Source organism: Hyperoodon ampullatus (genome assembly GCF_949752795.1).
Source record: "Hyperoodon ampullatus genome assembly, chromosome: 4".
In the NCBI taxonomy this organism is placed as follows: Eukaryota; Metazoa; Chordata; class Mammalia; order Artiodactyla; family Ziphiidae; genus Hyperoodon; species Hyperoodon ampullatus.
Window position 1 is genome coordinate 15301794 of NC_136917.1, and position 13900 is coordinate 15315693.

Sequence of the window (13900 nt, forward strand, 5' to 3'; positions counted from 1 at the left end):
AGCTAAAGCATTTTGTACTTGGCCTTTTGGAGAAGGTATTATTTTCCTTTTTACTGATGAGAAAACCAAGGCTTAAGTGATTTGTAAAAGTCATATCTCTAATAAGTAGTATAGTCAAATATATTCATATGAATAATATGAGTAAGCTGGTTTTCCATATATTTTAATTCATTTTTAATAATATCTTTCTTTATAACAAAGTAATACATGTTTTTGTTGAACACTAAAGATTCAAATGAAAAGAAAGTTATATATTAATTTGGAAATAACTACTGTCATTTGGTAAAGATCTTTGAGTCTTTTTAATTAATGTTTGAGAGTATATGTACATTACATGTGTATTTTTCAACATTTTGTCAACAAAAGTTATACTATAATATTGTTTTGTAAACTAAAATGGGGATACTAGTACTATATCAAATTCATTTTGGGCTGTTATAAGGATTAAATGAGTTAATAATTTTAAAATAATTTTAAAGTGCTTAGGACAATGCCTGGCAAATAGTAAGCACTATATTACCAAAAAAACCCCCAAATAATTCTTTTTTAAAAACTCAAACATAATAATTATTTATCTAGACATGACATATTCTAAGCTATACCATAATTTAAATAGGTCCTTGCTTTGAGAATTTTAGGTTGTTTCTCAACTTTTCTTTATTATAAAGGTGAATATTCTTTTAGCTATATCTTTATGTAGATCAAAATAATTTTATTAGAGTTAAGTCCTAAAAGCTGAATAGCTGGTTGAATAGTATATAGCACTTTAAAGACTTTCAATACACATTACCAAATGGCCTTCTGGAAAAGTTGTACCAGTTTATCCTCTGAATCCAAAGGCCATGAGAGGCTATTGTTTTTTTTTGTTTTTTGTTTTTTTGCAATTGAACACTAGGTGATAGGATTCTTATTTTTGCCAGTTCATAGGTAACTGATGTCTCATTTTAATTTGTATTTCTTTGTTTACAAGTGGTGTCAAACATTCTTTTCCATTCCTTTTCTTGCCCTTTCTATTTTCTCTTTGTGATTTTTTATTATATGTAGATTGTATCATTCACCTGGTTTTCTTTTATGATTATCTTTCCTAATCTATCCGTAAGAACTCAGTATATATCAGTATATATCAAAGATTGTAATATTTTGCTATTCATTTTGAATACGTTTTCTCCATATGTTTTAATTTGTTTTAGAAATTGCTTTTTTACTGGCTTTAAATATTTATATATTAAGATCTATGAATTTTTTCTTTCATACTTTTTTCAATGCTCATGTTTAGAAAGGTTGTTCCACACCTGGATAATGAAAATATTCTGCTATATTTTCTCCTGGATCTTTTATGGCTTCAGCTTCTTCTATTTAATTTTTAATATATCCAACATTTATCTTGTTATGTACTTTTTCGAAAGTTTCCAAGTGTCAACCAGTTAATGTCAAACCCCACCCTCTACTGATTTGAAATGCTGCATATATCTTACACAAAATTCTCATGTCTTTTTCTAGGCCTTTCATTCTTCTCCACTGATCTTGGAAGTCTATTAGTACACCACTATCACCCTACTGAAGTCTTTAGTGTGATATTCTCCCTCATTATTATTCTTAAATATATTCCTAACTGTTTAATAAATTTGTTGCCATTTTGAATAGAGATTTCTCTCTCATTTCATACCCTTTTCAACCTTTAAACTACCTCATTTCAATGAACTTTGAATCTGAATGGAACAAATATTTTTAGTTTTTCCTAAGATTTATTATTTCCAATATCAGACCACTTTAAAATATGACTGGGGCATTCTCAAAATGCTTTGATTAATTTTAAACCAAGTGAACAATTTACTTCTGTACCATCTTTTAATATAACATTACATATTTAGTAAAGTGGGAATTAAGAATAATTCTTGCTATAGTTAGTTTGATTTTTTTTTTAATGTTTTCATCATCAAGTAGAGAATTTCCCACTGGCACTATTTTCCTAAAAAATATATATAACAGGAAATAAACAAAAGTATCTGCCAAGTAGAAAATTTTAATTTTTTCTTTAAGTGGCAAGCATATTTAGCTCTAAGTAAGATTTGTTTTGTGTTTAGCCTGTTTCCCCTAGGAAACAAAGTCTTAGTTGAAGTTTATGGGCTAAGATTTTTTTGTGGGGTGGGGAAAAGGATACATTTTCAGGGAAGAAAGAATGAAGGAAAAGTGAGTAAAAGATAAAACAAGTTAGGTGTTGATTAGTTGATGAAAATATTGCGACCAGAGTTCCTCGGGAACCTATTCCTGTATTACCTCTAGGAGCAGTGGTTCAGTATTTGCTAATTCAGTTTTTACGGCCATTTTACAGCATATAACTACCATAAATAATGAGAATCAACTATAGAAGGTGGTGCATTACACACCTGGTTGCTCACTTTTACAGGTTTCCCCAGAGACCACATGGAACAACTGTGCTTCAAAGCAGTCCATCTTGGTGTTGGGGTGGGGGGGGAGATGGGGACTAAGGGCAAGTGGTTTATCTGTTCACTTATTTCTGCATCCCATTTTTTTAGTGGTTGAAATCTACTCCTGGAGTGTATAACTTTTCCATACTTCTTAGTTGTGTTCCCTGGCCTCTTTGAGGAGCTGCTGGGGAAGCCAGAGCTACTATTGGTCCTGTTGGTTGGAGGTAGGGGCTCGCTGGAGCTATGGTAGGCCTTTCCTCCCCCTGAGTGAGGATTTATAACTGCAGTATCTGTGTGAGTCTTTACTGGGGCTGCAAGGCAAGTGGTTGAGCCCAGGGACAGGGGGAGAGGTGGTGATGGGGTTGGTGGGGGGTTAAACAGGGCCGAGCAGATTCAAGGTGGGGTATGTACCAGGACTTACATAATTTGCCTAGAAAAAACATAAATATATGTGTTTTAACATACTGAGATTTTAAATAAGAATGATGTTATATGTAAAATTTTAAAATATCAATTTCACATGGAGAAATTCCAGGTAACTGGAACTGTCATACTGTTGCCTTCTGGTGTTGTTATATGATAACCTTTTTAACTCCTGGGAGGACACTACCAAATTAGAAGTTGAGAAGCTCCTGCCAAAAACTATGTGTTATTTTATCAGAAAAAGGTTGATATTCATAAAAACTTTCAATATTGTGATAATGATATTTAAAACATGTTACTTTAACATTTTTAAATATGCTGCTTTAACTTAGCAAATAAGTATATTTGTGCTCAGGCCACACAATTCTGATTAAATAAAGATAACTTTATAGTCATTTCAGTTTCATTCATCATGACCAGAATGTAAACCTCTTGAGAGATTTCCCAGGGATTTTGTCTTATCCTGTATCCTCTCTAATTTGCTGGTGGCTGCTTGTTTTCAGCTCATTCCTCTCAGTTAGGCCACCCTCTGTTTCTGTGTCTTCTTTCACTTCTCATGTTGCTCTCACCTGTTCATCTCTCACTCATTCCTCATTATTCATTGAAGACTTTTGCAGCTAGCTCAGTGTTTTGCTCTCTGCCCCAAACCCTGCTGTGATATAGATGACTTCAACTTCTTTCCCATCTGGTAGTGTTGCTTCCTCTTCTCTACACAAGAAACTTCCAGTGGCTTCCTGTCAAACGTGAAACAAGTTCCAAATTCTTGGCATAGCCCAAAGTGTACTGTGCTACTTCTCTGACCTTATTTCCTGTCCCTTTTCATTCAACTCAGCTACATACACTGACCTCCTTGCTATTGAGTATTACCAGTATGTTTTCACTTTAGGGCCTTCACACTTCTCTTCTGCTAGGAATGCTTTCTCCCAGATGTTTATGTAGTACTCCGTCAATCTGGTCTGTACCCAGGTGTCTCTACCTCTTTTGACCTCCCTATCCAAAATAACATCCTTATCCTACTTTATTTTTCTTCACAGTACTTATTACCTCTTGATGTTTATTTGTTTATTCCACTAGAATAGGGAAGGAATAAGCTTTATCTGCTTTGTTCACTGCTGTATCTTTATCTCATCTGCCTGGCAAAACCTAAACTCTGAAGGAATTCAGAGTTTTCTCTTAATTTGTCGAGTGATAAAAGAAATCGCACACTTCTTTAGATAGGTACCATTGCCAACTAAGATACCTTTTTTTTTTTTAACCTTAACTGAGCCCTCCGCATGGCTCAGTGATTTGTGTTATTTTAGTAATTCTTATCTTCTGACTTCCAAACACTTACTAAACTGTTTTCCTTGCATGTTTTGTCCCACATGTACCTCTAATTCAGTGACTAAGCTTAAACTCATCTCTTCCATCCACTCCCGACCCTGACTCTCTTTGTGTGTCTCATCAGTGTCCACTCAGTTGCCTAGGCTTGAATCCTGGGACTTCTCCTTAACTTTTTTTTTCTCTCACCAGCATCCGTATAGTCATCAAATTCTGTCACTTCTACCTTCTGCTTATCCCAATTAGTCCAGTTATTTCTATTACCCTTGCTGTTTTAACTCCTGTCATCATTTGCCCGGATTCATGCTACAGTTTTATGTGGGCACCTTGTTTCCTCTCTGGCTTTCTAAAATAAAGATTTGATTATGTCTGTGCTTTGCTTAAAGTCTGCAATGACTTTCCTTGCTACTGGGATTAAAATCAATGTGATTTATCAGGCTCTTCATAATCTGGGTCCTGCCTGTCTCAGTAGCCTCATCTCGTGCCACTGACTCTCTTATAGCCGTATAGAACTTTTTTCAGCTCTTAAATGAGCCATGCTTCCCGCCCCCCACCCCCCGGCCCCGTTTAGAAAGCTGCACATGCTTTCCCCTTTCTCTTGACACTCTCTGCTCTGTTCCATCCTAGAATGTTAGGAACTCTTGCGAATTTCTTTGTAGTGTTTATTATAGCACTTGTCATTCCTTATTCTAATTACTTGCATAGGCTATAGATTTCTGGAGGACTGGGAATATATATGTTTTGCTCAGTATTGTATTCTGAACTCCTAATATATACCTGCCATATTGTAGGCCCAAATATTTGTTGATTGAATAAATACTTACGGAATTGGATATTAAGGGGAATATAAAAGAATTGATTATCCAAACATTCATTTCTTTATACTTGAAATGGTGTACATATACTTGGATCAAAATTATTTAATATTTATCATTTTATTCCCTCCATGCTCCAAAGATAATTTAAGATAAAGGTAAAAATAAATGTAGGACAATAAATTGAAACACAAGCGAATATTGTATATACAATACAAGCTTTGGTCTTATGCACTTACTAGAGGTGGCCACAGATCTTTGAAGGACACTGTGGCAGAGACTACTAGTTGTTTTGTATCTCTTCTTTCCTTCTTCTGCAGTAATAGAATACCTGAAATGTTTTGCTGGGCATTGGCCACCTGAATAAGACTAGATTTACTAGAATCTCTTGCAGCTAGGTGTGGTTAAGTGATTATGTTCTGGGCAATTGAATGTAAGTGAATGTGGTATGTGTAACATACATGCACATGGGTGGAGCTGAAGAAGCCATCTTAGACCATAAAGTGATTGGGTGAGTGGAGGCAAGTGTAACAACAAGATGGAAGGAACCTGAGTCCCTGATACACCGTGGAGCACCAACTAGTCCTAGAGCATTGCCTTGAATTTTTTTTTGCTTGAGAGAAAAATAAACATCTATATTGTTTAAGCCATTGTTTTTGGATTTCAGTCACTTGCAGCTGAACTTCTTGTACGACTATCAAAGCTTATTTGACAGATGGATCATGTGCCCTTCTGGGAACTCTTTCCTACTCTGCTGCTGGGGATTGTTGGGGTGCCTTTGCAATTCATATCAAGCTGGTGATTTGCATTGCCTCTTAAGCAAATGCGAATCACCAGCTTGATATGAGTTGTAAAGGCACCCCAAAAAACTTGGCTATTGGTTTCATGTCTTCCTCAGATTTTTGGAAGGTATGTTATTAAAAAGAAATAAAAGTAAACAAGCAATTGCATAGAATCAACAAAGAACCAGAGTAAGAAAAAGGAGGTCCTACTCATAAAGAATTTAAAAGCAGGATATGCTTTAAGTCACTTAAGAAATCACCTGGATCCAAAGATGAAGTTTGGTATATCTATTTATTTAACTAAAATTTACTTCAGGAGTCTGTGCATTCACAAGTACACAGAGTTTAAAAGTGAGCTTTGTCCCTCCTTTCAAAATCAGAGAATAAACACATCTTTTTAGGAAAAACAAACAAACTTGGTTGACTCATTCTTAAATTTGATCTTTATAAGCTTTCCTTTATGAATTTTAATAGCATTAAAGACATTTAGTAAGTGAAGTTACTTTTAAATAAGTAGCTTAATTTAGGAATTAATAACTATAAAAATGGTTACCAAAATATTATTTCATAACACTTTGGCAATAAATACCAAGTTTTTTAAAGAAGTTCATTCTCTGTAACCTAGACATTTTGTTCCTAGAACTCTTTGCTGGTAGGGAATAGGAGAGTAATTATATTTCACTGAAATGTAAGTTTGTATTCAGAATGAGATTATTAAAATTTGGTGTAGCCTTAATTTTATACAATATTTTGGAAAGTTATTTAATAATATGAAAAAAATAATTGGGCAAGATATGTTTAGTGAGACAGTTCAATGGAATAAAATAAACGGTCCAGGAAGTAATATGAATGCATAAATGGACCTAATGAATGTGATAAGGGGGTAATTGAAAATAGTGGGCAAAAGACAGACTATACAAGAAAGAAATGGTGTTGAAGCAGCTGGGTAGCCATCTGCGAAAAAATGTTGATCCATATCTCACCAGATAGGTTCAAGATTAATTTCAGTGTATCATACAGGTGAATGTAAAAAGATGGAACAAAACCCCTCAAATTTGGGTAAGATCTTGTTATTATATAAAATCCATAAGAGGAAAATTGGTAAGGTTTTCTGCATAAGAAAAAGAAGAAAAACATGCATGGTATTAAAAAAACACCATAGGGCTTCCCTGGTGGCGCAGTGGTTGAGAGTCCGCCTGCCGATGCAGGGGACACGGGTTCGTGCCCCGGTCCGGGAAAATCCCACATGCCGCGGAGCGGCTGGGCCCGTGAGCCATGGCTGCTGAGCCTGTGCATCCGGAGCTTGTGCTCCACAACGGGAGAGGCCACAAGAGTGAGAGGCCCGTGTACCGCAAAAACAAAAAACGAACAAAAAAAAACCCCACCATAATCAAAGTCAAAAGACAAATGAAAAAGTGGGGGAAAATATTTACATCTCAATCACAGGCAAAGGGCTCAGTTTTCTAATATATAAAGAATTTGTAGAAATTAGCAATAAAAAAATAACCCAACAGAAAAATCAAAAAAGGATATGAGCAAAAAGGGCACACAAAAGGACATATGTATTACTTAAAAATATAGAAAATTTTGACTTTACATTCATGAGAGAAATATAAATTAAAACTTCACTGAGATACCATTTTTCAGATTCCAGTAAATTGTAAAGTTTAATATCACCCTGAATTATCTATATGTATATGGTCACTCTCATTTACTGATGATGGGAGTATAAATTGTTTCAGTTTCATTGGAAGGCAATTTTGTAATAGCTATCAAAATTGTAAATTCATATTCTTTAAGCCAGTAATTTGACTTTTACTGATGTACATTATAACTGAACATGTGTGCAGTGATGTGTACAAGATTGTTAATTGCAGCATTTTTGTAACAGCCAAAAATTATAGACAACCTTAGTGTCCCTCAGTGGGGGAAAGTATGAAAATAATGTGGTATGTTCATATAATGATGTTCAGCAGCTGTAAAAAGAGAATAAGGAAGCTCTTTATATCTGACATGAAAAGATCTATAAGATATATTATTAAATGAAAAAAGCTAGGTTTAACAATATAACAGTGTAGTATGCTCCATATGTGTAAAATAGTTGGGAGGAGAATGTATAGTCATACATACATTTTAAAAGTCTCTGGAATGACACAAACTGTTAACAGCGTGTGTGTGTATGTTCTTGTCTGCATACATAGAAGGAAGTGAGTGGGTTAGGGCTAGGCATAGCCACCTTTGCACAATGAGAAAAAAGAGAAATAGGTGCTGTTTCCTCCAGAACTTCTACTTCTGTTTCTTAAAAATTTTATTATTATATGCTAATTTTGTTAGCACCAGGCAGTTGGCAGCCATTCACTGGAAAATTTTAATGAAAGTAGATAGATAACAGAAGGATTTGGGGGTGGGGGGAAATTCTAGACTAAGCTTTTTATTGTATTAAGCTTTTTCTGTAGGAAATTTAATTTAACCTTTAGTTCATTTATGATTTTTTGATAATAATAGTTGCATACTTGTATTAAAAATATTTGATTTTGTTAAGATCATCTTGTAATTTATTTCAGGTAAAATTTTTATTACTCATTAAGAAAGTGATACAGCTTGATGGGTGTACCTCTTTTTATTTGTATTTTGAACCATATGACCCCAAAATATATAGTTATATGAAAATATGTTGTAATGAAAAAGTAAAATACAAAACTACACATTCAATATCATTCTTCTTTTACTAAAATATTATATATATATACATAAATATATAAGTTAGTACCTGTGTTTATATAATAGTTATAATTGTAGAATCTATTTACTATATATATATTATGTATGTATATGTCCTATGTATCTATATATAAATGTTTACTAAAATAATAAATGCATGTCCATGTAGGTTTGTATGCATGTATATGAAGTGCATGTGTTAGGAAAAAGGGCTAGAAGGAATTAGACCAAATTGTAGTATCTCTTCGTGGTAGGATTTCAGATGATTTTTTTAAATGTTTTCTTTATAAGCATTTGTATTTTTCCACTTTTTATATTATGTAAAATTGATGATGAATGTTTAATGGTATTTCTCTAAGAATTTTTACTGAAGCTTCTTTGTTCCTTCATGAAAAGTGTTTTTCAGCTTATATCTTTAATGGATACCGGATTGCCTCAGTGTTCTAATGAGAAAATAGAACTTGCAATTCTGTGGTTCTTGGATCAGTTTCGTAAAACGTATGTTGGTGATCAACTTCAGCGAACCTCAAAGGTAGGTTTTTACTAGAGATTAAAATTAATGTTATTGAAGATGAAGAAAGGTGTTCACATGTAACAGCTTTAAGCTGAATGATATATTTGGGCAATTTCTACATAAGAAATTTAGTTGATCAATTGAAGTCAATTGATTAATTGGTATTGAAGGCAATGTGAGATTGCTTGTTTTATGCCTAGATTTACCATTGTCTTTGAAGATTGATTGGCAGAGTTAGTGAATATTTTTTATGTGGTTAGTCATTAGTTAAGATTAGTTAGTCATTAGTTAACCTTAATGAATTTTGCCTTATTGTATTTCAAGGTTTAAAACATACGATTTACTCTTTTAGTAGTTCTGAGGGTTTTGGTGGGGTTTTTTGATACTTATTTATGTGGTTTCCAGTGTATTTTCCACTCATTCCTTGGCATTTTTACATGATAAATGATGAGGACGAGAAGAGTAAGACATGCCTTTGAGAGGCCGCAGTTAACTTAGTGAAGGGAACACTTCTACTATGGTAATTGAAAGTTTAGCATTAGCATGTTCAGATGAATTGATCTTAAGGCATTAAGGCATTATTGAGGGCATTTATGTGGACCCTAACCAGACACTTAGTAGTACTTGGACACTGAGTAAGATCTATGAGGTGTTTTTTTTTTCTTTTCTTCCTAGAATAATAACTCTTTCAAAAACCTTCTCTGTTGGAAGTCCTAAGGATATTCTTATCTCCTTTGGATTTATAGTTTGTATTAGTAATGTTAAGAGATTAAGTTCTAGAATAAGCTTTTTATATTGAACTGAGCTTTTTTTTCCCTGGGAAATTTAGCTTAACCTTCAGTTCATTTATGGTTTTCTGTTAATAGTGGTTGTATAGTAGTATGAAAAGTATTTGATTTTGTTAAGATCATTCTTTAGTTTACTTCAGATAAAATTTTCTTTGCTTTTTAAGAAGGTGATGTAGTTTGATGCTTTCTTTGTGAAATACATTGTGATATTTTATTGCCATTTAGGATTTGTTTTCATTCAGAATTAATATCAAAAAAATTTTCTTAGAATTAAGCTGACATTGAATGAGACCACTAGGGAGAAAAAGGAGTAGCTAGATATAACTGTTTTAGGTTGACAGTAAGACAAATTAGAATCAGACAAAAATTACATGGTATAAAATTTATACAGGGTACACATTGAATTATGATAAACTGTCTTGTTTTAAATGTACCCAGAGAGTTTCTTTTGCTTTTGCAAAAGTGAATACTCTTGAAACATTGCTTATCTAATATCCATTTGGTCTGGGTCCTAAATCAGAGCAGTGTAATATGGAGTGGAAAACCTTAAAAGTATTGTGGTTAAAGCACTTGGAAATAATTATGTAAAATGAAATCAATTGTTTCAGGGCAATGGGTTTGAGAAGTTTTTTTCCCGAAGATTCTTAAATATATAAAAATTTTAATATAAGGTAATTGTGAAAAAAGTGAATTATATAAGATAAGTTTTTCTTTTTTGAAATTGCTTACATATTAGGAAAAAATAAACACATCATCAGACTGGTGTTGATTCTTTTATTTTAATTTTACTCTAACATTTTTGGTGCATCTTATCCTATTTTCAAAGAGAATAAGGTGATTTTATTTCTGAGGCATTCCTACTGCATAACCTTGAAGTGAAACCAAAGCTTTCCACTTTTCTTTTCTTTTTTTCTGGCTTGTGTGCTGATCTGCCTTAGTAGGAACTGTTTTGGGGGTCCTTATCGTGTGCCCTGGCACTCTTCTAGGAACTCTTCACATTCTCTCTAGGTCTTATAACAAGCCTGCAAGTTTGGTATTATTGTTTCCATTTTACAAATGAAAGAACCAACTGTGTAAGACATTTATAAGTTCTCTACATACTGTTTTTCTGTCAATCAACTAAGGAGGACCAGATGGAAAATATTTTTTGGTGAGAGCATTCCGGATTATGGCAAAAAAAGGGAGAGCATTAGGTTAAAGTAAGCGAATAATGTTCACTGTGTACTTATTTTGTACCAGGAACTTTCCTAAGCTCTCTTAAGCATTATGTCATTTAATTGGATCATATAGAGTATGACTTAAAGTTCTTCCCAGTCTCTTTTCTATGTATGTCATCAGTTTCATGCTTCACTACTCCATACTTGTATTGCATACTTTATGTCTACTAAATTTTTTCCAGCTCCTTTAACAGTCTACATTCTCTTTCAATTCTGGACCTTTGAAAAAAAAAATGTTTCCTTTGCCTAAGACACTATTTTTTTTAATTCAGCTTCCATTTCCCTGCCTTACTTAGCTAACTTCTACTTTTCTTTCACATCAGATAACCCATCCTTTAGGATGCTCTTCTTAACTTAAATTCTGGGAGAGTTTCTGTCCCCTATTTTAGGATTATTATACTGCATTGTAATTATTTCTTAGCAAAACATATAGAGACTATAATTTGGGTTAGGACTGTTCTATCTTCTTTATTGATATCACCTCCACATGCTTGGCATATTCCTTGTATGCTTTCTACTAGATAATGGTTGAATGTATATATTTAGTAGAATTTCATAGGAATTGGGTCTAGATATCATGTATAATACTATCAGGTAATAAAGGGTATGTTCTTGAGTTGGAAAATGATGCTGACTTTAGTGAAATTGTTTGACAATTTTTTTAAGGTATATTAATTTATTTTTAATTTATTTATTTAATTATTTTTGGCTGCATTGGGTCTTTGTTGCTGCACACGGGCTTTCTCTAGTTGCGGCGAGTGGGGGCTACTCTTTGTTGTGGTGCACGGCCTTCTCATTACGGTGGCTTCTCTAGGCACGGGCTCTAGGCGTGCAGGCTCAGTAGTTGTGGCATGCGGGCTTCAGTAGTTGTGGCTCATGGGCCCCAGAGCACAGGCTCAGTAGTTGTGGCTCACGGGCTTAGTTGCTCCACGGCATGTGGGATCTTCCTGGACCGGGGCACGAACCTGTGTCCCCTGCATCGGCAGGCGGACTCTCAACCACTGTGCCACCAGGGAAGCCCTGTATGAGTTTCTTGAAGGTAAATACTAAGAGTGGAATTGCTAGGTTGTGGAATGTTCATATCTTCAGCTTTACAAGATATTATCAAGTTGCCCTCCTAAGTGTTGTAACAGTTTATTCTTCCTCCCCCAGCAGAGTAGGTGTGTGTTGCTGTGTATTGTCATAATACTTGCTTTTGTCAGTCTTTAAATTTTGCCATTCTTCAGAGAACACATTTCTTACTGTGCCATTTCTCTGCTTAAAATTATTATTGATTTCCCATTATTTACAAAATAAATTTCTTCTTATGGTCAAACTTCACCTACCTTTGCACCTTTTTCTTTTGATGCTGCATTCTATTCTATGACATGATGTATATGTGCTTCTGTGTATTTATTTCCTGCTTGCATATTTCAATTATCCAATGAATATTAATAAGTACTTTATATTAAGGCCAGGGATACAAAGGCAAATAGGATGATCCATCTCCCCAGTAAGTTTATTAATTAAAGAGGGAAGATAGCAAATAAAGAAAAGAAATAGAAAATTTATCTGTGTCTGTATTGAAACAGTATATAAATAAGGAAAAGACAGACTGTTAAATAAATGCTGCTGGGATATTTTGTTATATCTATGTAAAAATTATATTATTCACAGCACACAAATATCAAATCCAACTAAGTTAGAGGACTCTTAGTGTGAAAAGTAGAAGATTGTGATTTAGGGGTAGGGAAGGATTTTTTAAAGACATAAAAAGCCCAAAGTGTAGATACACAGGTTGATAAATTCTACCCATTTTAAAAGTAAAAACTTCTGTGGATAAAAAAGATACAATAAACAAAGTAAAAAGACAACCTGTAGACAGGTTGTAAGATATTTGTAATGCATGTAACTTAAAGAGAATCAATATTCAGTTATATAAACAATTTCTATGAATCAAGAGAAAAACAACTCAGTAGAAAAATGGGCAAAAGATGTGAATAAACAATTCACAGAAGAGGAAATCACAGTTGCCGATAAATATGAAGAAATGTTCATCCTTTTGTGGACTCAGGAATGCAAATTAAAGCTACAGTAAGATACCATATTATACCTGTTAGCTGGAAACAGTTACAAAGTCTGACAAGTGTTAAGTATTTGTCAGGAAGTAAAATAGCAAACACTCTACACTGCTGGTGGAATCCAAAATGGTAAAGTTGCTTTGGAAAACAGTTTAGCAATATTTAAGAAAGTTAAAAATGCATATACTCTTGGATCAGGGAACACAAATTCTAATAACATACTTTAAAGATGCTCACATGTGTGACATATTTAAGAGTATTTTGGATACAACATTGTAAATCAACTATACTTCAATAAAATTAAAAAAAATATATTTCAGGTATATAAACAATTGGAAAACTTAATTTTAAAAATACCATCTACTTTAATACCCCAAAAACCCTTCATAAAATAGGAATAAATCTAATGAAAGATGTACAAGACCTGTACAGTGTAAACTCTAAAACACTGTTGAAAATAATTAAATGAGGCCCAAATAAATGGACATATATATACTATGTTTATGAATTGGAGACTCAGTATCATTAAGATCACTTAAGTAAAGTAAGTGGTAACAATGTGTCATGAAATAGAGAATATCGATAAAGAAATGGAAATTTTTTAAAAAAGAAACAAATAGAAATTCTGTAGTTGAAAAGTACAATAATTGGTATGAAAAGTATACTAGAGGGGCTCAACAATATATTTAAACTCACAGAAGAAAGAATTAGCAAACTTGAAGATTGACTATGTCTTAGTTTGGGCTGCTATAATACATACCATTGACTGGGTGGCTTAAACAACAAAAAATTATTTCTCACAGTTTTGGGGGCTGGTAGCCGAGATTAGGG

The 13900-nt window shown here is 33.6% G+C and overlaps 1 protein-coding gene across 1 annotated transcript in view; it reads left to right on the plus strand.

Annotated features, from left to right (window-relative positions):
* The window catches only part of RANBP17 (RAN binding protein 17), a gene marked incomplete at both ends in the record, with an annotated part of 307000 nt that overhangs the window by 67324 nt on the left and 225776 nt on the right, over nt 1-13900 (plus strand). Inside the window, one exon of the mRNA XM_079703069.1 lies at nt 8887-9022. Coding sequence (XP_079559195.1) covers nt 8887-9022 — 136 coding nt within the window. The remainder of the gene's footprint in view (nt 1-8886; nt 9023-13900) is intronic.